This window comes from Scomber japonicus, chromosome 16, assembly GCF_027409825.1.
Source record: "Scomber japonicus isolate fScoJap1 chromosome 16, fScoJap1.pri, whole genome shotgun sequence".
Classification (NCBI taxonomy): Eukaryota; Metazoa; Chordata; class Actinopteri; order Scombriformes; family Scombridae; genus Scomber; species Scomber japonicus.
This window is the reverse complement of record NC_070593.1, coordinates 28939285-28960854: the sequence shown is the minus strand read 5'-3', so window position 1 is coordinate 28960854 and position 21570 is coordinate 28939285. Positions and strand designations below refer to the sequence as shown.

General features: G+C 38.8%; 1 protein-coding gene across 1 annotated transcript in view; it reads left to right on the top strand.

The window, feature by feature from the left end:
* Nucleotides 1–19324, top strand: part of rragd (ras-related GTP binding D) — an 89831-nt gene extending 70507 nt beyond the window's left edge. The window contains exons 6-7 of the mRNA XM_053335361.1: nucleotides 743–891; nucleotides 19089–19324. Of these exons, the coding sequence (XP_053191336.1) occupies nucleotides 743–891; nucleotides 19089–19240 (301 nt within the window). The 3' untranslated portion in view covers nucleotides 19241–19324. The remainder of the gene's footprint in view (nucleotides 1–742; nucleotides 892–19088) is intronic.
* Nucleotides 19325–21570: the final 2246 nt, after the last annotated feature.

Sequence of the window (21570 nt, the reverse complement as noted above, 5' to 3'; positions counted from 1 at the left end):
AAATGAAGTTGTGTTATCAACAGACGCTCGCTTTAAGAGCTCTGTAAATCTTTCATGGGAGTTTTTTGTATTGCTGAGGGTCTGAAGTCAATCATATGGGCAGTTGTGAGGCCCTGTGATAAAAGGGTTATACTGATGGAGCTGACTGTTTATTTGGCTTTTTGGGATTTGGCATTTTGTAACAACAGTTGGTTCTACAGTGAGCATTTGTATGTACAGTATACTATACAATGAGAAATTGCATGTTGATTCAAAAAGAGAATATATAGATCAAGAAGATGGGATGAATATTTATTGTATTTCTTTGTGAAAACAGAAAAAAATCACAAGTGGAAAGAAAGAGTAGAAAAGAACTGCGTGCCCTCTGTGTTCAGTCCTTTCTTTCTCTTCATGTCCTCTTGCTTGTTTAAATTCTCCCATTTCTGCCTTTAAACTGCTTCTATTACCACTCCTTCTGTTTCTCCCTCTGTTTCTCCCCTCTCCACCTCGCTCTCTGCATCTTCACGTTCCTGCGGTTGAATACTAAAATCAGAGGTCTGTTGTTTTTTTCTTAATAGCAACTCAGTCATCCTTTTGAAATTGTCCAAAACAAGGAGCTGTAATAACAGGCTGAGTGAAGTGAAAAGCATTCCTCAATACAAGTCTCCTCTGTGTGAGAAACGTGTCCACTATTGTGTGTTTGTGTAATTTGTTTTTACTCATTGGAGTTCATTTAAGTGAGTTTCTTTCTTCTCTCCTGCAGTCTGGATGATAGTGAAGCTGGGTTGCCGTATGATAAGGAGTCTATGGCCATCATCCACCTGAACAACACAACAGTCATGTACCTGAAGGAAGTGACCAAGTTCCTGGCCATGGTCTGCTTCCTGCGCAAGGAAAGCTTTGAGAGGAAAGGTCAGTCAGTGTGCAATCAGAACACACACAGAAGAAACTAGCAGTGTGTCCTCCAAATTTACGGACAAAAATGGCTAATATGTTTTAGAATGTGAAAACACTGCAGTTAAGTTTTGATTTGGCACAAAATCACTGATGTTAGATTTCAGTTTGTGGTTAATTTGACTACTTTGTTAAAGCTCTTCTCCACTCCAAACTGTGTTTTGCTTATGCTGTGTCTCGAATCACATAGTTCTGTTAGTACCCTTCTGTTAGTACACTGTATATAGTCTGTATTTACTTACTCTACTTACTCCACAGGTGAGCGTCTCAAATCAAGCACAACTGTTGCACACTTACCAGAAATGACGATAAATTAGTTAGCAAGCTAGTGTTAGCAAGCTAATGTTAGCATTCACGTAATCATTCGCTGTACCAAATCATTACAGACTGCTAAATTCACCCAATAATTAGTATATAATTAACATTTGTATAATGCAGCAATGTTCACCGTAGTTACAACACAACGTCCTTGGCCATCATTTCCTGTCTTAATGGAGAGTTTGGACGAGCAGAAAGCTGCAAGCGCAAAATGATATGTGATCAGGTTCTAGTGGAAGAGGTTAACAAATACATTGATTTATTACAAAAACTAATATCACCAGAAAAACCAACATATGGGAGAGTATTTGTGAAGAAGTTAATGCTGTTAGTAAAACCAAAAATATTCCACTGCTAAAAATATTAACACATATAAACATCTGTCCTGTGTGTATTCTGTCATTGTGCCTCAGTCTCCTCGTCTCCACAGTAACAGAAGTCATCTGAGCACAGTGATCAGCAGGTTAATACCTGTCCTTCAAAGGTTTATAGACGCAGTTACCATCAGCAACATTACCTTCATCACAATGTGTGTGCTAAATAACACACTTGCATTTTCTCCTAGCTGTATTTTGCACACTGGAGTTAAAACGCCTCATATTACATATTCATTATGGCAAATGTACTAAAGGGACAGCACATTATCTTGCACAGTTGAAAGAAGCCTCAGAGCGCCTGCACATTTTTTGTGGGTGATGTCAAGTTTGTGAACACACTTCTGCACTCCAATATGAAGTGCAAGTAGAGAAGTACATGATTTTAAACACAGCATCAGTTCCAATGTGTAGAGTTTGTTTTCACATTCATCTTGTCAACATAATCTCATGCTGTTTTGGGACACTTGTGGAAAACAGCTGATTCTATCATCTCCAAACAGCAGTATACATAAGTGTTTTACTAATTACATAACTGATGTGCATCACAGCATCTCATGACTGATTAATGTCAATAAGGAGACCAGTATGAGACCATAAAGTTATTAATAATTAGTATTTATTTTGAGTGTGGTGGAAAACAGGAAGATGTAAAATCTAAGTTTGTTTAATTGAGCTGATGCTGGCGTTCACAGTGACACAGAGCAAGTTGTGTCACTGATCTCAGAGAAGTGCGCTTGAGGACTGGAGCCTCACATAAACTAACAAGACTCGTTCCCCACAGAGGAAGTGAATGAGGGTTTGTTAAATCACAACTAAAACGTGTAGCAGGCGGTCAGGCAGGTTATTGAGCAAGGCTGCTACACACACTATAAACTGCTTCCCTTAAAATCACAGCACTGTGAGGAAACAGCCTGTGTAGTGAGAACACAGTTTTCTCTTATTGTGTGAAAATGTCTGAATGTTACAAGTAGAAGTTCAGCACTGGAAATGGACTTATTTACACTTAATGTCAACTTCAGTTTTTAGTCAGATTTAAATTATTAAACAGTTTTGAATAATAAGATGAATCTCTGTGTAATGATCTTTCCTTTCATCTTGCTGTCATGGTGGCATTTCATGTTTAAAGTCTTTCAGCAAATCTACACAGGAACTGGCTGCGTGGCAGTTTCAGTGTAGTTTCAGAGGAGGAAGAGGAGCGTTGGTTCTTCAGCAGACATGTTTATAACAGGCTGTAGTTTTACAAGCACATATTTACATTTAAAGTTGCTGTAGAAGGTAACATGATTTGTGGCGGTACTTAGATATGACAACTCTTTGTATTCTCTACACTGCTGCTGTCATTAACCTGGAGTTTTGTTCATTAAGTTTTTTATACAGTTTTCTGATAATTAAAGAGCTCAGCAGCTTGATGATTGACTGATGGTTCACACTACCTAGTATTTTTTAGCCCTGTGTTAACACCTATGATGATTGTGTTGTGTTGTTTGAGGAGCAGCTGAGACAAATGGACAGCTGGAACTACAGATGAATGCATTTAAAGTCTTTGTAAAGTAAGAATAAATATGTGTTTGACATACCACAGAAAAGTGTGTTGCTAACCACCTTGCCAAATTTGAATGATTAAAAAAAATCACCAAATATATGAAATTAGGCTTCAAAGTTGTGTAAAAATCAGCCTCTTTCTCTGCTACCAAACGCTGTGGGAGTGCCCGCTGAGTTTACTGAAACCCCGCCCCCTACCAAGTGTCACCTGTCAATCAAAGTCACCACCTCTACCAGAAACATAGACAACATTTGAGAGCTTACTGTTGATAACTCAGCTGCTAGCTCAGCTGCTAGCTCGGCGGCTAACTCGGCAGCTAACTCAGCTAACTGACTAACTGGAGACTATAATAGTAGTAGTGTGTGCTGATTGTATCTATACCTCTACAGCAGCAGGGGCAGGTTTATGCTAATTTTCAGACCCGTCCACTAAATCCTGAACACAGAAATGTTGAAACACAGTTTGTGAAGCCTAGCTCCACAATTCAAATCTAAATGGTTGAAATGCTTTTTACACCTTTTTTAGAAATACATTTATGACCTATTTAATGTGTTTAGAAGAAAATGTCTGAATTCACTTTACACAGTCTTTAAAGTCAAACACAGTGGTGTGTAATACTCACAGACAGGATTCTATAACTTTTGTAAAGTTATAACAGCAGAGAGTGTGTCATCTTTAGTGGAGACAACCACAACGTTCCCATCATCCACAAGGAGTGTGTACTTGCTTAAATTTGATTGGCCACCGCAACTTCTTGCCAGATCATGTTGGGTTACATAGATCTGTTGCTTTTCTTTCTTTAATGTAGTCACCCCTGCTGTGCATTGCCCCCCTTTCAAATGTAAAGGGGGGCTGTGTTTTTCATGCAGTGCTGAAGTCGGTCTGAACACTCCTTTAGACTACGAGCAGCTCCATACATCAGATACCAATAACATACTGTATTACTGCATTGTAATTAAACTGAAACTTTATGATTTCAGAAACTTTATGAAAGCTTTATGATTCTACTTAAATTTGAGTATGTTTGGAGGACTCTATGAATAAATGTCTCCTTGCCTGTAGGCAGGCAGCATAAATAATATGAATACAATTATTTTATTCCTGAAAAACACAAACGGAGGAAATAGTTGTTTAAAGTGAGTGGTTTGTAATGATTGGGCAGACAGGTCAGATGCTGGAAGCTGCCCTGGAGCAGCAGGGGAGCTCCACTGAAGGGTACCTATCCACTGGCTGTTAATGGAGTGAAGGACATTGCTTGTTGATCTTCTCACATCTGCATCCAGACATGAGGGATTTGAATGTGCAGTGATTTGGTGTCAGGTTGACTTCTCCTCCCTCTACAGCAGTGATTCACATACAGTCCATACAATGATCTGAATGGAGCTGTGTGTTAGAATAGAAGAGCTGCTTTGTTTGTACTCTGGCTGCTGAATGTGATTCAAACACACAATGTCCAGAAGAACATAATAAGCTCCTCACTGACTGTCAGCCAAATGCATCAGAGCTCCTCAGCAGTTGTGAGGACTGGATGATGCTGGGGTTTAATCTCATTGCTGTGGGAATGATTTTTTCATGAGTACATGTTTAGCTCAGCAGTGTAGTTGAGGAGCCACTTTAAAGTCTGATACATCTTTCTCAGGTCATATTAAGATGCATGCAACAGTCTGTTTCTCAGAGTGGAGCATATCAAATGTGTTTTCATCTAAAGATCTTCAGCTCTTGAATTCAAATGTTAAAATAAACAAACACTGTCTGTTAAGGACCGGAAATGAATTTAGTAAATGTATCTCTGTATTGACCATGGATGTGATTGGCTGGATAGCAAATCTCAGCACCAACTGTGTCCCAAGTATATAAATGTAACCCTTGTGCCTTACTAAGGACATTTTTGGCTTTTCATTTTTTTATTTTCTTCATCATTTGGGTTGTATTCATGCATACGGCATTCTCCAAGGGTGTCCTTTTTAAAACATCATTTTTTCAAAACATTTTAATCAATTAATTATAATGTGTCTATAATACACTGTATAATCAAAATTCCTGTCAATATAGGACTCTTTCATGCATTGGTATGGGTGTCAGAGTGTGGTGTGTATGTGTGTATTGAAAAATAAATGTGTGTGTGTGTGTGTGTGTGTGTGTGTGTGTGTGTGTGTGTGTATGAGAGAGAGAGAGAGAGAGAGAGAGAGAGAGTGTGTGTGTACGTAAATGTGTGTATGTGCAGATACAAATGGAGAATTTGTATTGTCTTGCAGGTCTGCATCATTATGTCTAAATCATTATCTGGTGGGAAAAAAGGGAAGAAATGACACAGGAATGCATGAAAGGGTCATATTTTGGCAGGGGGACCAACAAATTTAGTTATAATGGGTTTCAATGGGGACATTTTTGTCCCTAAGTGTTACGACCCCTCCCTTTCTGCTCGCCATCATGCAGTTGATTACTTCCTGCAGGAGTTGGTAGTCAGGGAGGGTCGTTAGGGCAAGGTGCTGACACGTGGCGAGGCCTCTACCAAGGTGATAAATGCCAGCCTGGTCTCATGCTCTCTCTCTCTCTCTCTCCTAGGCTCCACACCGCTACAGGTTCTGGGTTCGTTTTGGCGTTTTCCTTTTACACTCAACAGCCGCACACAAATATCTCACTCATCCACACACTACATTCACCACTGTTACCACTACACTCCACACCTCATGCTTTTTGTATATATGTTGTTTTAGTTACAATAAAACATTTTCTTTTGGCACTTCAAACCCTGACTTGACTCCCCTCCGTGTCACATATGTTGAGCCAGTTTGTGACACTAGGATCGCTTTTTAAGTTGAGGCATAAGGGTTAAGTACGCAGTTTTGCAATTAAATCAAAATGTTCTCAGTTTTTAAATGTTTTATTTAGGAAAAAGTTGTTGTGTTTGTGTTTAGCCAACATTTAGTATTGGGGAACTTCAGCTACTTTTGATACTAAATCTAGAAAATGGTTTGGTTTAAAACATGTTTATTTTCCTCAAAGGAGAGTATGAAAAAAACATCTTTTTGGCATCAGTAGTAAAACTCACATCATATCAACACAAACATCTAAAGGTTTCAGTTAAATGAAGACAGTGTTAAAATCCATCTGTATTATAGAGATAACACTCTTCTTCTATTTTATCATTACTTTTTTGGTCTCTCTGTGCACCAGTTGCCAAATATTGAGGGTGTTGCAACTCTTTCCTTAAGGACCCATGACCTCCATCACTTTTAAACAATAATTATCAACGTATCATACATTATCAGCATCATCATGCCTATATATGGACTTATGGTATGATACACATTGATCTTTTTTTTCACCTTAATATTTCCACACTTCACATTAGCAGCTAAGAGGCTATTATAATGACAGTCTGTGTTTTTACTCTCCACCCCCTCAACCCCTCTTTCATTATTATGCTATTATATTCATCAGTGGTATAAAATGATCTTCAAATTACAATAATATCGTTTATCACAATTATTTCTGAGACAATATATCGTCCAATAAAAGTAGCTATCATCACAGACCTACATTCACATAACATCTAAATGACAAAAAAATCAGTTTAACAGATGGATGAACATTGTAGGTGTTAAGAATACATATCCATCCATACATAATTCATCATGTTCTGTGCAGTAATAACAGATCCAGTCTGATTCTGATTAGGTGAATATTAATCTTATTCTAATGAATGACCTGGTTAAAGTTGAATGGTGTGTTCTAGCAGGAGCAGAGATGTGCTCTATTAACAGCTCATCTATAGGATGTGTTGCTTTTGCCTCTGAATCAAAGGGCAAAGCTTCTTCCTCCAGCTGCAGATGTAGTTGTGCTCACACAGGGTGAGCTCTGCTGTTGAAGAGGCAGAGATGTCAGTTTGTGTGTTTGCTGCAGTGCAGATCTGTTCCTCAGCCCCTCACACTGGCTTTTATTGTAATTGGAACAACTAGATGTAATCCACTACAGCTTGCTCTCTCGGCTCTCGTACTTTTTTTGGATTTTCAAAATGTACTTATTAAAAGCTTATGCAAACGCTCAGCTGCTCACTTCTATGTATATCAAAGTGCAGGAAAGAGTTAAGCTTCAATATAGCCCCCCGGTTTTTATGACAGATGACATTACAGCAAACTTTAGAATGAGCATCAGACCTCAGGGAGCAATTACCATCAAACCAACAATACCATTAAACTACAAGCCTGGTCCATTCACTCCATAATGACTCCAAGAAGCATCTTCTGATCTGATAGTTATTAGCAGGAACTCATCACCTTTTAAAAAAGTAAAAACAATTTATGGTCCATCTTCCCAGTTAGAGACAAATATATCTTTTCCATTTCTTTTTTTTCACTGTAATCCCCATTTATAATAATCTACTCCCTTAAAAAAGAACACTTCCTCTCTGCAGCTCTTGACTTTTCTCTCCCCCCAACACACACACACAGCTGCCTGGAACAAGAGGTTCAGGTGAGAGTATCTGTTAATGACTGGCTAATAAGGTCAAAGATCATGCACCTGCATCAGTAGTATTCCACCCAGATGTTGAATTCATTCGTGAAAAAAATGAGACAAAGTCTAGACGAATGCTGTTGTAGCAACACACACCTGAGAAAGATGTTCAGTGCCAGAATCATCAGCCTCTGCATTGTCTTCCAGCTTCTGTAACAGGCTCCATGGCTCTTCTCCAGGATGCTGTAACAGTGAGCAGGAAGACAGAGGGGGCAGCTGCTCTGGGCCCATGGTTCTCTCCTTGGGCTGACTTAACATTTGAAAGAAGTTTACTTGTGTGCCTTGATTGAAAAAAAAAAAAAAAGTCAGACTGAGACCACATCTGCTGGTTCTACAGAGTAAAGAGAAGCCCCCGCCACTGCAAAGGGATTCTTGTGTGGTCAGTAATTTAAGTCAGAAGACGTTCATATGTATAACTCAAAATGAATCCATCAGTGACAAAATATAATGATTTTATGTGAGAAATCAGTTTTATTTGTGTTTTGTTTCACATGCTACATGTAAAGCATTGTACTGTACTAGATATCCATTGATTCATCCATGCAGCTGTCTGGATTGAAATGTAAAACACAAGGACAGTGCTGTTCAGATTATTGTTGTGGCTACACCACAAGGTGAAAGTAGTTCTTATAGACCAATATAAGAAGAATCTCTTGTCAGACCGAAGGCCTGTACTACGAAGCTGGATTAACCTATCCAGGATATCTCTCTGTTACCTGGGTTGACTTATCCAGATATTCGCAGTCTAGGATAAGCGGTACTACGAAGCTGGTTATCAACTCGGTAAATCAACCCAGGGTTTTCCAATCTGGATCTCTGCGCGCTCACATAAAGGGGAGGTGTTTGCAGCGTCTGACCAATCACAAACATGGAGAAACCCTGCAGAGCAGACTACTTTACCATGGAGGAGCAGACAATTATTATTCAACAATATGAAGAATTCAATCACATCATCCAGGCCAAAAGCAACACTGTTGATGCAGCAGCAAAAGCCAGGAAGGAATGCTGGCAGAAAATTGCCGACTCTGTTAATGTGTAAATTCATGAGATCATACAATATTAATTTATCGGACAATATAAGCGGACAGCACTCTGATCACACAATGTCACTTTATTACGGCACAGACGTTTGGGGCAGAGCGTTTCCTCTCATAAGAGACATTAAGTTAGTTTAATATTCAACATTCAAAATACAAACCTATTATGCGCTTCAACCATTTGAGTGAATGATGTCAAACCAACTGTATAACATACAGACTAATATCCCTCATGTGCCTCAAGGCTTATTTTACAAATATATATTTTCGTCAATTTTTTACAATTACAATAAATAAATACAGTTATTATGCTCCCTGACACTTTGATCTCAGGATGTCAAACCTACAGAATAATATATAAATATATATATTTTGGCCAATTAAAAAACTGCATCTATCACTAAAAACTCTTTCTCTCCTAAGCGCTCCTCTCACGATCTGCACCAATGTTGACAGGATCTTCTAATAATGGGCAGGTCATTTTCTAAGAGAACTGATTGGTCAGGAGGTGGTGCTTTTGTACTCATTGATCTCTTATCCAGAACATAACCTGCTCCGGAGCAGGTTAGCCGTTCAGCATAAGTTACCATGGTGATTTACCCCGGTAAGAAGTGAACCAGCTTCGTAGTACGGAAAACCCAGGGTTAACCCTGAACTTATCTCGATAAGAGAAAATCCAGCTTCGTAGTACAGGGCTCTGGACGTAAGTGAGGACTCAGATGCAGAAGGAGGATAAAGGCAGACTTTATTGGTTCCAACTTCCTTGACAAGGCGACAAAATAACAGGCTAGGAAAACTTAACTATCAAGGCAGGAATCTAAAAAAAACAAAACCACTCCTAATGAGGAGGGAAAAAGGCCTAAAAAACTTAAGGACTAAAACAACAGAAAATCACTCAACAATGAGGTTCTACAAAACTACACTGACTTCTACTTGTATTCTATGAAAAATTTACAAACCAAAAATCACTCACAAGGAGGCTCTATAAAACTACACTAATTACTATTCTTAATCTATGAAAAAATTACAAACCAAAAATCGCTCGCAAGGAGGCAAAACAAGGGCTTACGTGACAATGTCAAGACTGAGGCTGTGTCTCAATTTGGACCCAACTGCGAGGCTGCATCCTCGAAGGACGCGGCCTTTGCGGCCTTCGAAGGATGCAGCCTTGAGGAACCTCCGAAGGACGCATCAACCGTTGTTAAATGAGACGGTCTAGCCTTCGAGGCATTTCCTGGTTGCGTCACCAGCTGTTCCCGCCCATAAGACGAGAAAGACGTCTCGACCGAAAAGACGGTGAAAAAGCTGACAAAATTATAAGAGAGAAGAATAAAGGAAAGGAGAAGAAAGAAGGAAAACACACAAGAAAGAAAGAAAGAAAGAAGGAAAACACACAAGAGAAAGAATAATAAAATAATAATCTGTAAATAGTTATTTCTGATGTAATTTTTGTAAATAGTGTTTCATCACTTGATAATAAAAGAAAATATGTAATCCCTTGTTCTTCCTGAACAGTAGCACTTTATGCAACCCTGTTATAAATTGTACTGAAGTTGTAAATACTAAATGGAATAGACGTGTAACAATGAACAATATTTTTTATTTAATAACAACATAAAACATCAAAATCTTCACAATCAAAAAAAATAAAGAAAAATCATAAATAAACACAGTTCATAAATAAAATCAAATTAAACACATCTATATAGATTTATATTTATTTTTCTATTACTTTTTCCAGGAGAGAGAAGAGCCTCTCCATCCTGTCTTTCCCCTCCTGCTCCCTCCTCTCCTCTGCCTCATTTTGCCTTCTCATGTCCTCCTTTATGAGGTCAAGGAGGTCATCCTCCCTCCTCCTCTTCCTCCTGGGCCCTGGCTGGTCCTACTCCTCCTCCTCCTCCTCTTCACTCTCCTGCTCACCCACTGCGGCACTTGGCCCTGGTGTGTCCTCACGGATGGAGGCAATGAGGACAGGGGGGGCAATAGATGGCCTCTGCCCCAGTACCTCATCCATGAGGACAAACCACGGCCAAGTGCCAGCAGTGGGCTTGCCGCTGGCCCCCTCCCCTGTCCCTGGATATTTGCAGTGGAAATCAATCATGTCAGCAATTTTCAGCAAAAGTATTTAGTAACAGTAAAACTAATCCAAACCTGTAGGCTATCTATTTTATTTATTTTTCTTAAATTGTCCCATTTTTTTTTGGCCTGGTAGGGCTGGACCTTCCCCTCCAGCCCAACCTTTTCCAGTATTGCTCTAAACACAGAGGGAAGCAAGAGAAAAGGTAAACACAAGATCACATCAACACAGGGATGCAAAGATGTACAAAAATGGACATCAGCCTTACCTCCATCCCGCCGTGGTGGAGTTTTTGGCCCCCTTGAATAGATGGTCATTTTCCCCTCTTTGTTTAATCAGGAGCTCGGTTTCCCTAAAACAAAAATCGGTTTCCCTAAAACAAAAATAAAACAAAATGTAATGTAAAACATTTTTTTTTTTTACTATGTCAACAGACAAAAGGGTTCTAATATAGCAAAAAATTATCATAATAATGATAATAATGAAGTATAACATATAATAGTGATAATCCCAAACGTAGCTAAATTTGTTCATCTTAGTCCATTTATTTATATATATATATATATATATATATATATATATAAGATATAAGTCAAGTAATAAAATATAAGTAATTAGTAAAAGTATAAAAGTATAAGTAGTAATAAGTAAAAATAATTAAATAAAACAAACCAATACTTACACTTGAATGAAAAGTCTTCACCTGTTGGTGTCGCCATTGTTGTGTTTTCGCGGCACTGAACAGCGCCGCGCAAAGGATCTTGGGATTTGGGAGGCCGCGAAGGATAGTAGCGATGCATCCTCGAAAAAGAGGGAAAAGAAGGCCGCATTTCAAGGCTGCATTTGAAGGAGTCTTCGAATTGGGACAGCCTTCGCGCGGCATTGTGACGTAATCGGCCTCGAAATGCGCACTTCGAGGATGCAGCCTCGCAATTTGGACCAAATTGGGACACAGCCTGAGAAAACAAGGGCTGAAGAGACTGGCTGGGGTGCACGATGAAACGAGACACTCTGGCACAAGACAAGGGAAGTCACAGACTATAAAACACATGAGGGTAATGGGGAACAGGTGGAGACAATCAGGAATCAGGGAAGACAATCAGACCGGTGACACATGAGGAAGGGCAAGTGACCTGAAACGAGAGGAGAGTTAATTTTCAAAATAAAACAGGAAGTCACGAGACAAAAACCCCAGTACAAGACAAACCTCACCGCGGTGTGACATCTCTTCAATAACATCAAATAGTCTCGAATACACCATGTATTTCTCTCACTCTCTGTTTTCCTTGTACAGCTGTTTATCTGGCAGCACAAGTGTTGCAGGAGTGTTACAGGTCTGACTACTGTGACTTTATGTTAAAGTTTATTAGTACAGCACCTTTCAATAGCAAGGTAATTCAAGGGCTTTACATAAAACATACAAGGCCAGAAATAAAGAAACACACAGCAATACCAACAGATGGATAAGATATGAAAAAGAAAGTGAAAATGTTTAGAGCTGTAGAGCACCAGACATAATGCTGTTGGACAAAATATGTTATTAAAGACTTAAAACATGCACTTTAAGACAAGAGAGAATGACCTGTCATGCTCAGGTGAAGACACAGTGATGACAAAGAAGAATAAGTTAACTGGTTGTTGAAATTGAGGGATTCAGTTTCATTGTTGGAATCAAGTGCTGAAACAAACTTCAGTGAGTTAACAACACAAGAGTGCTTACACAAGTTACATTCTCTAATTCATGTAAGCATGTTAGTATGTTAATATCAAGTTATCCATTTAACTTGGTAGGATCAACTTACTAAGATGACTCAGGCTTCAACAATATGAAAACAACATACAAACACATTCATTTTATTATGTAAAACTATCAATAAAATAAAACATTCAGTGTCAACACAAATCATATTGCCAATTAGCTGAACAAGCTCAACACAAACATTGCATGGCTAAAAATCATGGCTATCATCTCAGGATGATCAGTATGAATCCAGTGGATATAAAGTGTGTTTCACCCACTGATGTTGCTCTCCAGAGGTGTTGCACACATGTTGCTTTTGAGAGTTGTGACTGATAGTGCATCTTGAATATGGAAAAGGAATCATCTTCTCCTCCCACAAAGTCAAATAATATAATGGTACATGAAGAAAATCGTTGCATTCACTAAAAAAGACATCTTCTGCACAAATCATGTCCCACCTACTGTGAGTAAGGCTGGGGTTTGTCCTCACACAGAATACAAAGGACAATACCAGGATTTTAGAACAGTCTTTGAGTGTGCAAAATATCAGTTAAGTAAAACTACGCTGAATTAAAACTTACAGGAGTTGTTTCAATGGGAGCTTTTATTGGCATTGGATGTATATATGGGTAACACCACTCATGATGTGGTTCACGGTGGACATGATTCTACACCCTGTGCTTGAGCAAGATAGACAATGAAAGACAATAAGAAAAAAACACAAAAAGAGTAAATTAAAGCCAATAGCAAGATAATAAACCATATGTAATCAAAATAAATATGGATACTAAAATCTGTCATAAAAACACATGAGAACATGACCTAATAAAAACCATTGTACTGGTTAAAGTGCTGGTTAAAAGTGCAATGGCATCAGAGGAAGCTTTTCCTGGTTATCCCTGACACTTTTAATATCTCAAGCCCTCTACAGTCATTCAGTTTTGGGTAGGCTGCCAGAATGTGACATGAGAACTCCTCTGCACTGTTGTCATCACCTGTAAAAAATAGTTTAGAGCAAATGGCATCCAACATGTCCAAAGAGACCATACTACAGTGGAATATACAGTAATCACTGAGTATATCAACAATTATGTCCTTTAACAACTTACCAAAAAAGTCTTTGCTCTCCAAGGACACCTGCACTGTCTTTTCTTCTTTAGTTGGTGCAACCATCTGGAGGTGTAGTCCAAACACAAATATGATCATTTAGTTTGATTGACGTCTTGCAGTTTTTACACCAGTTCCCAGGAGTCCTATCAGCATATGGTGCAAATATTCTGCAAACTTGAGCTGGAAAACAAGATGTTCTTTTATTTACTGATTACTGATTCTGTGAAGTGAACACACAACAAGTATTTACAATTTCTTCAGTTCAGTTTCAAAAAGTCACATAGTATCTACATATAGTATTGTTAACACAGAGCTTAAGTAAATGCCAGTGAAAGTGACTTATATGTGAATTACAGAGTGCAACACTAATAATGTCTTCCAGGAGAGACTGTCTGACATTATTATATGATATTACTCCTCCTTCCAGAGTGGCTATTAGTACAGCCATAAACATAAACACACCTGATTTACAATGAATGGTTAAAGGGAAATGAACTGTACCTATATAGCACTTTTGACCACTCAAAGAGCTTTTACACTACATGTCACATTCACCAATTCACACACATTCATAGCACCAATCATCAGGAGTGTAGCGAATTATGGTTATTAAAAGATATTAAAAATAGCTCTCGTAATCAGGGGCACCACCTTCTTAAGAAGGAAAAGATTTTTACTAAATTGTTTGTTTGATTAGCCAATGAATAAATCAATAAATCATAATTAATAAATCAATACATTTCTGAATCAGTCAAATATCTAAAGTTCATGGCTCTACGGTTCAATAGATCCCCTGTATCACTTCAAAGAATAGACATACACAATTGACTGAGTTTTATGGATTTTATTAACTACACACTACTAATAAATGATGTATAAATAAATGTAATGATACAATGCAATATGAATTCAAGAGATTACTCGATATAGCGACATGAATGAAAGATGATGGTGAATGATGAATTTAAATGAAGGATATGTAATTATGTGGAAACTAAGAAAACTTGTAAGTTTAACTGAGTTTTACTTTTAAAGAAAATTTGAATTACTCGATCTGACATCAATCCTTGATTAATGCAATATTTGGATCCTACTTTCATCCATGGAGGGTCTCAGCTGTCCGTCCTTCAGAACCACGCATACGCACACCAATTGGAAGATCTCAGACAGCGTCGCAGGTCCAGGCGGGGTGAGGATGGTCCGGGTCAGCTGGCCTTCCATCAGACTGCCTGGCTTCGGTAGTTGTCTGCTGGCAGACTTTTCATCATCATCATTCATTCAGTATTTAATCCTGATCATAAAATGCATATTATAATCTATTTACACAGAACACAGGATGTATTATTCTGGCATTGATATGACATCAGCTTGATTCATCAAGCTGCCATTCATTAAAACCTGAAGAGGATTAATATGATCAAGCATAACACATTGTTATTCTACTTATTCCATGATAGATAATTGATTATCACCATAATGTAAACATAACATCAGTGTAACACTTTCTCATATTAAGTAAACCTTCTCATACCAACCTTTTTATATGAAAGGAGAAAGTATAATGACAGTTCTTCAAATACACATTTATCTGTGATCGCTGTAATAGCTGTTACAATGGAGGTTTCTTTAGGTAATTGATAATGATATAAGTAACTGGTATTGTTTAAACCATACTTTTTACTAAGATGTTCTTGTTTAAGTTTTTAACACTCATTTTCTCACTTTCATGCTCTGTGTGGTTTCAGGAGACAGTCAGGAATGTGTCTTTGAATTTATGACGGTCAATCTGATGGTAGAATGGGGGAGTGAAGTCTCTCCGATAAATTATGACGTCCGAAAGAGACACCAAAATCTGTCTTTCGTTACTTTTATGTAGTTCTTGTTACTTTTGGTTGCTCCATGGAATGTTAATGGATCTTTGTTTGTCTAAGAGAGAGACCCTGTCAGTCTCTATATTAAACCTGGTCCAATGTACTCATCTGAGGGTCAAAGGTGACTCTAGTCTGATGATGTTCTGAGCCGTACTGATGCTGTGTCCGCTACAGGAGAAAACTAACCATTCGTACACATTCAATTTGAAGAGCAATTTGAGGTTAAGAATCTTGCACATGGACATGTGGACTGGTGGAGCCGGGAACGGAACAGCCAATCTTACAATTGGTGGACAACCACTCTACCTCCTGAGCCACAGCCGCCCATGATAAGGCAGTTATAATCCAAACATTAATGTGATGGTTTGGCGTAATTTCAACGTAGCGTCATATGCACCATTATGTCTATCTAAACACCGCCTCAGCCCTTTTTAAAAATTTGGTCACAAATTGGTGGAGTTAGAGCCATCAGCCGAATGGCTTAGTACAGGCGCTAATGGAACCAAAAGTGTATCTGGTAAATTGCATTGGAAAGTTTGTAAGCACACCAGGAGTTTATTAAAATAACACTTACCTGATGGCTTTTACTCTGCTGCTACTGCTAAAGCTGTAAACATTCACAAAATGTCGCGCGACCATTCGAATACCATGTGGTTGCGCGAGATCCCGCACAGAGCGCGTGCACGCACACACACACACACACACACACACACACACATACATACATATATATATATATATATATACTGTATATAGACGATTCATGTATTGCCTTTAGTCATATCAAGTGATATCTGATGCATTTACAGTCTTTTTAGCATCAAATTCCCTCTTAGTGTTTCCTGTTGAGCTGTGGTGGAAGTATAGTAACAAAAAGACTTTGCTACTAAAAACACTGTAACATTAAAACATAGAAGATGAAGATTTGACTCATTTGGACACTGAAGCTTCATATTAGCTTCACATCAACTTTTATATCCATGTTTACACAGAAGGAGGACTGTGGATTTAGTCCTCCATCACTTCCATTGTAAACATTATGAAGGGATCTTCTAATGGTCAGTATGAACAAGAAGAATCATTACAGCAAGAAAAACAGGTGATATTTTTAATCAAGATTTTACCAGCATGGTGAGATGCGAGGAGGAGTTTTTATGACAGCCAGCCGTTCTTCCTACTGCAGACAGTCACAGATGAAGACCCCCATGAGAGTTGGCTGGGGGAGGCAGGCGTTATCATTTTATTATTTATGCAAATTTCACAAACAGTTCATTGTATGTCAGCATTGGCCTCGCCTTTTCAGATTAACCATTTTCAACCCATGTTTTAGTGTGCAGTACCTCTTTAAAATCACCAGCCGCTCACATTTGAAAAAATCAAATAATCTACAGTATATAGAGCCATAACTTCCTGTGAATTAAGATGATTCAGTTTGTATTTAAAAAGGAAAGTTGTGACTTTGAAATTATCTATGAATGTGTCTGCAGTATTAACCAACAATCAGTTCAATTCTGCCAAATGCATTACCAGATTATATAAAGCACCTTAATCATTTGGTGTATTATGCATGAACTCTGCAGCATTGCTCAGGAATAATGACCACACATACAGCTAATGACATTCTTCACAATCATATCTCATCATACAAACCTGTTTTCACATTTATGTGTAAAGAGTAAAGAGTCTCCATGTGTCCCCTACCATCATATTGTATTTAATATAAGATTAGTATGACGTGTGCAGTGTTTACATGATAGCTGATTCTCTCCTACAAGCAGTTTAGCTCCATTTTGTTCACATTGTCTGTACTTCTATAGTCTGCCTCATGTTGCGTGGTAATGAGAGGAGAGTAATGCTCAGTGACTGACAATGGAAGTTTTTATTTTTCCTTTGAGTAGTCCCCATGGAGATCATCTACTGTTGAGCCTCACATCTAAAGAGGAGTGTGCCTGCCAAGTCAGAGAAGCACAGGCTATACGCTGTTTATTCCTTCAACTTTCTATTCACTTTTATTTTTTATTAATAAAAATAACAGTATATGTGGTGAATACAGTGTGTAGTTACGTCCTTCTAGTATTTATGACCTGGACAAGTGATGCAGGTCAGATGATATCAGTGTATGGTGACTTCCTCAACAGGAGGAGTCAGGTTGGGTGGATGGATACAGATGTGCACACAAGATCACATGATGGACAAAAACAGCTTTAAAGGCAAATGATAACTCACTGGGCCCAATTCAACGATCTATAGCTCACAGCGTGGAGCGTGTGGTGTAAGTGCCTTCAGGGCGTGTCACAATCCACTTCTGATATTTTAACGGCAGAAAAATGGTCATGATGGTTGATGAAAATGGTCAAAATAGCGCATGGTCTAAAAGGGTTGGACTTTAGTCCTCTCATTAATTATAGGTGTGTTTTGGGCATAACACGAGGTTCTTTTAAAAGCCAGGAGCGCTGTCACTTCGGGGATTGCTATTATAACAGTGCATTTACCAAGCAATGCGAATAAAACACGAGTTACATTTGCTGAAAGGGAAGTTGGCTGATGAGCTGCTAACCTGACATTTAATTCATAAAATGAAGAATATGGAGTTATAACTAACCAGTGTGATGAGTGTAGAGGTGTGTGTGGTTATAAATAACCAGTGTGATGAGTGTAGAGGTGTGTGTGTGAACAGCTGTGTGTAATGACCCTGTACTCTGTGCAGCATCTCAGATGCATTCCATGAGTTGAAACTGTCGGTTATTTTCTGCTTAATATGCTCTCTGCATGTCTTTGTGTTTAAACTCAGCAAGAGATGGTTTTGTGAAATACGAAACATCACCCTGTATGTGTTGGCTGTTTGAAAACTGAGGGGCGATATAAATATAGTGTGGAGGAGATCTGAGAGGACACACACACCTGTTGGTGAGGAGGAGATGAGGTAGAGTCTGTGACATCATGGCACTGGTGTTGTGAAAATCCCATAGGCAAGACAAGTTGCCTTAGGACAAGTTTTTGCAATTAAAAGTGCTTTACATAAGACATGAAATGGCACAAGAAAACACGAGATAATATAAAGAAATACCAATAGGTTTTTAAAAAAATTAAATATAAGATAAAAATAAACAAAAAAAGAACGCTGCAGATAAAACAGAATAAAAAAACAGCTCCAGTGCAGTCAAGAGTAGTTAAGATTCAGTCAGTCTGAAGGTCAGTAATTGTTTAGTATGACTGACAGCTTGTCTGAGGTGTACAAAATCAAAAAAACATTTCTTTTTCATCTTAGACACATTGTGTTGCCCTTAAGGCATAATGTTGCATAGACTTTCATTTTGAGTGTTTGTCATGCTTACGGAGTCCAGGTTGCGCAAAGTTCACTTCCTGTAAGTTGCTGTAGGAAATGCTAAACACCACAGAGGCAATGTAATGTTGTAAATAAATAATTGCACTTATTTTAAGGATGTTATTTACATTAAAAAAGTATCTCATTTTTTGGGAATTTTAAAAAGTTTTAGCATGTCCAGTCTTTATCTCTGTAACCTGTGATAGACTTGTCTCTGTCTTTTGTCTGTCCCTCACAGGATTGATTGACTACAACTTTCATTGCTTCAAGAAAGCCATTCAGGAGGTTTTTGACGTCCGAGTGAAGGTTCAACAGAATCGTAAACTCCTCAGTCAGAGGAGGTGGAGCAAACTGACTATGACTAATGGTGTGCTCAACAACCCCCACTGACAACTGGCAGCCAAATGTACCTAAACTGCACCCTGACAGATACAGGAGACTCCATACTCACTGACAGGAACATCGACCTTTTCATCTTACTGGGAATCCACATCTAAAGCGATACATGAGTGGTGTGTGAGCACTGCTGAAGCATTCTGTACATCCAATCTGAAACTCCAACCTGCGTTCACTGTCTCTGTCCACAGAAGCAGCTCCTGACCAGCTGAGAGGACAAACTGTCTTCACAGTGTACAGGAAGCAATCAACATTTATTTAGTTGTTTTATTTATTCATTCATTTATTGTATTTCTCTTCTCTCTTTAGTGCTTGGGAGAAGTATAGCTACAGTATATTGAAATCAGAAAGCTCATTCCAAAACTGGGGGCCTTGATCAGTACCATTAATAGTGCTTGTAAACAGCAGAAGATGTGTGTGATTTGCTGCTTGTAGAGATGACGCTTCACTAAATGCACCATTGAGAAAAAAAAAAGACTCAGAGCATAAAGGAAAAAAATGGCAGGGGGTCCCGTTTTTCGTGGAGCCAGTGTGGATTATTATATTTGATAAAAATGGAAGTTTATCTGTTCTGTGAGGAAGGTGGATGACAGACACTTAATACATGGATTGCCCTTTAAACACCAAATAACTCCTCAATGTCTGTGAACAGCAGTGTAACACTGTATTTAGCCTCTGTTCTGGCAATTTTTATTTATCAAGAAGCACAAAGCCGGTAACGTTGTCTTTCTCTAGTTTATTCAGTCGTCTGCAGACGGACGCCTTCTGTCTCAGGCGTGAGATGGAAAAGCGAGCCCGGAGCAGCGTAAACAGTCAGATTATATACAATACATTATCATAGAAAAGAAGACATCACATGACACTTAAGTCATCACAATAAGCACGTCATCACGTGTATACAATCAGGACAATAGTTAATCAGTAGACTATAACATACATGATGTTCCATCAAAGGTCAATGATATTCATTAAATCAGCATTTCATGGCATGGTCAACAGATTATGACACGCACACATACATCTAATCAAACAACATAACTACTCATTTGCTCAGACAAGTTGAATAATAAGAATTTCCATTACATTCCCCCATTTGAGCGTATTACGCTCACAAATTAAACATTAATCAAACAAACATTAATCATTGAAATTCAAAACTAATGATCAAAAAAAAATCTGATTAACAACATCTTTTTTTTGTCTTAAGTAATCAAAGCAAACAATATTGCTAGATTGAGCAATACTAGATTAAACAGTACTGTCAAAATCATCTAAGTCAGCGTAGGGTGGAACCCAGTTCAGAGAGGAATCACCTTCAGATTGAATCATGAATTGCCCAACAGAGGTTTTAACCAATGAAGTGACCAAAGCTTTAATGCAAGGTATAGCACAACAGATCACAACCATAAATACTGTCAGGGTAACAAGCAAAGGTGTCGATGCTTTCAGTAATGTCATTTTCCATCCTCCCTGGGTCAGCCATAGCCATGGACTTTGATTCACAGAGTCTTTGATCTTTTGTTCATACAACAGATCATTCAGGTGTGAGACAACATGAGTCATATTGTCCGTGATGTCCGGAATGTAAGTACAACAGTCCGTACCGATAATGTGGCAGACTCCTCCTTGACTGGCAAACATCATGTCCAATGCCATTCTGTTCTGCAGTGCCACATTTCGGATACCTTGGACAGTGGGAGTGAGGGCAGCAAACCCAGCTGACACAAGGGCTGTCAGATTCTCCAAATCCACTGCCAAGTCGTCAATCTTAAAAGCATTGTTCACAGTTCCCCAAAAGGGAAAGAATCCCCCAAGTCCTTTCTGCCACTCTAGAACTCTCTCCGTGTTGCGTCTCCTTCTATGTGGTTGGTAGTAGTGAGCATAATGAGTGTGGACGTGGTTTAGTGTGGGGAGAATAGTAATAGAGGACATTAGCTTTGCCAGATAGCAGGTACCGCACCATCCGGGACGAAGAGACTGGTAAACATGTCGTCCACACACCCAGACATGCTGTCTCAGTGATCCATAGCCGTCACCGGAGGGCAGCAGGAGCACAGGATTGTCATTACCTGGGCGGTTCAAGCTAACAGTGTCCGTCAGAATCAAAGAGGCAATGTATGGTCTTTTGTGTTTGCATGAGGCCGTATCATCATGACCCCATGTCCCACAGGTAGCCGTAACCACCTGCTTGCATGGTGATATTCCCAGGAAGTGCTCTTGTTCAGTGAAGCACTTCCTAGTGAAACAAACAGTCACCCTTGTTGTTGGGTGGGGTTTGTAGTCATGACAGATTGGTGAACTCCTGGTTGTTTCACCTGTGTCAT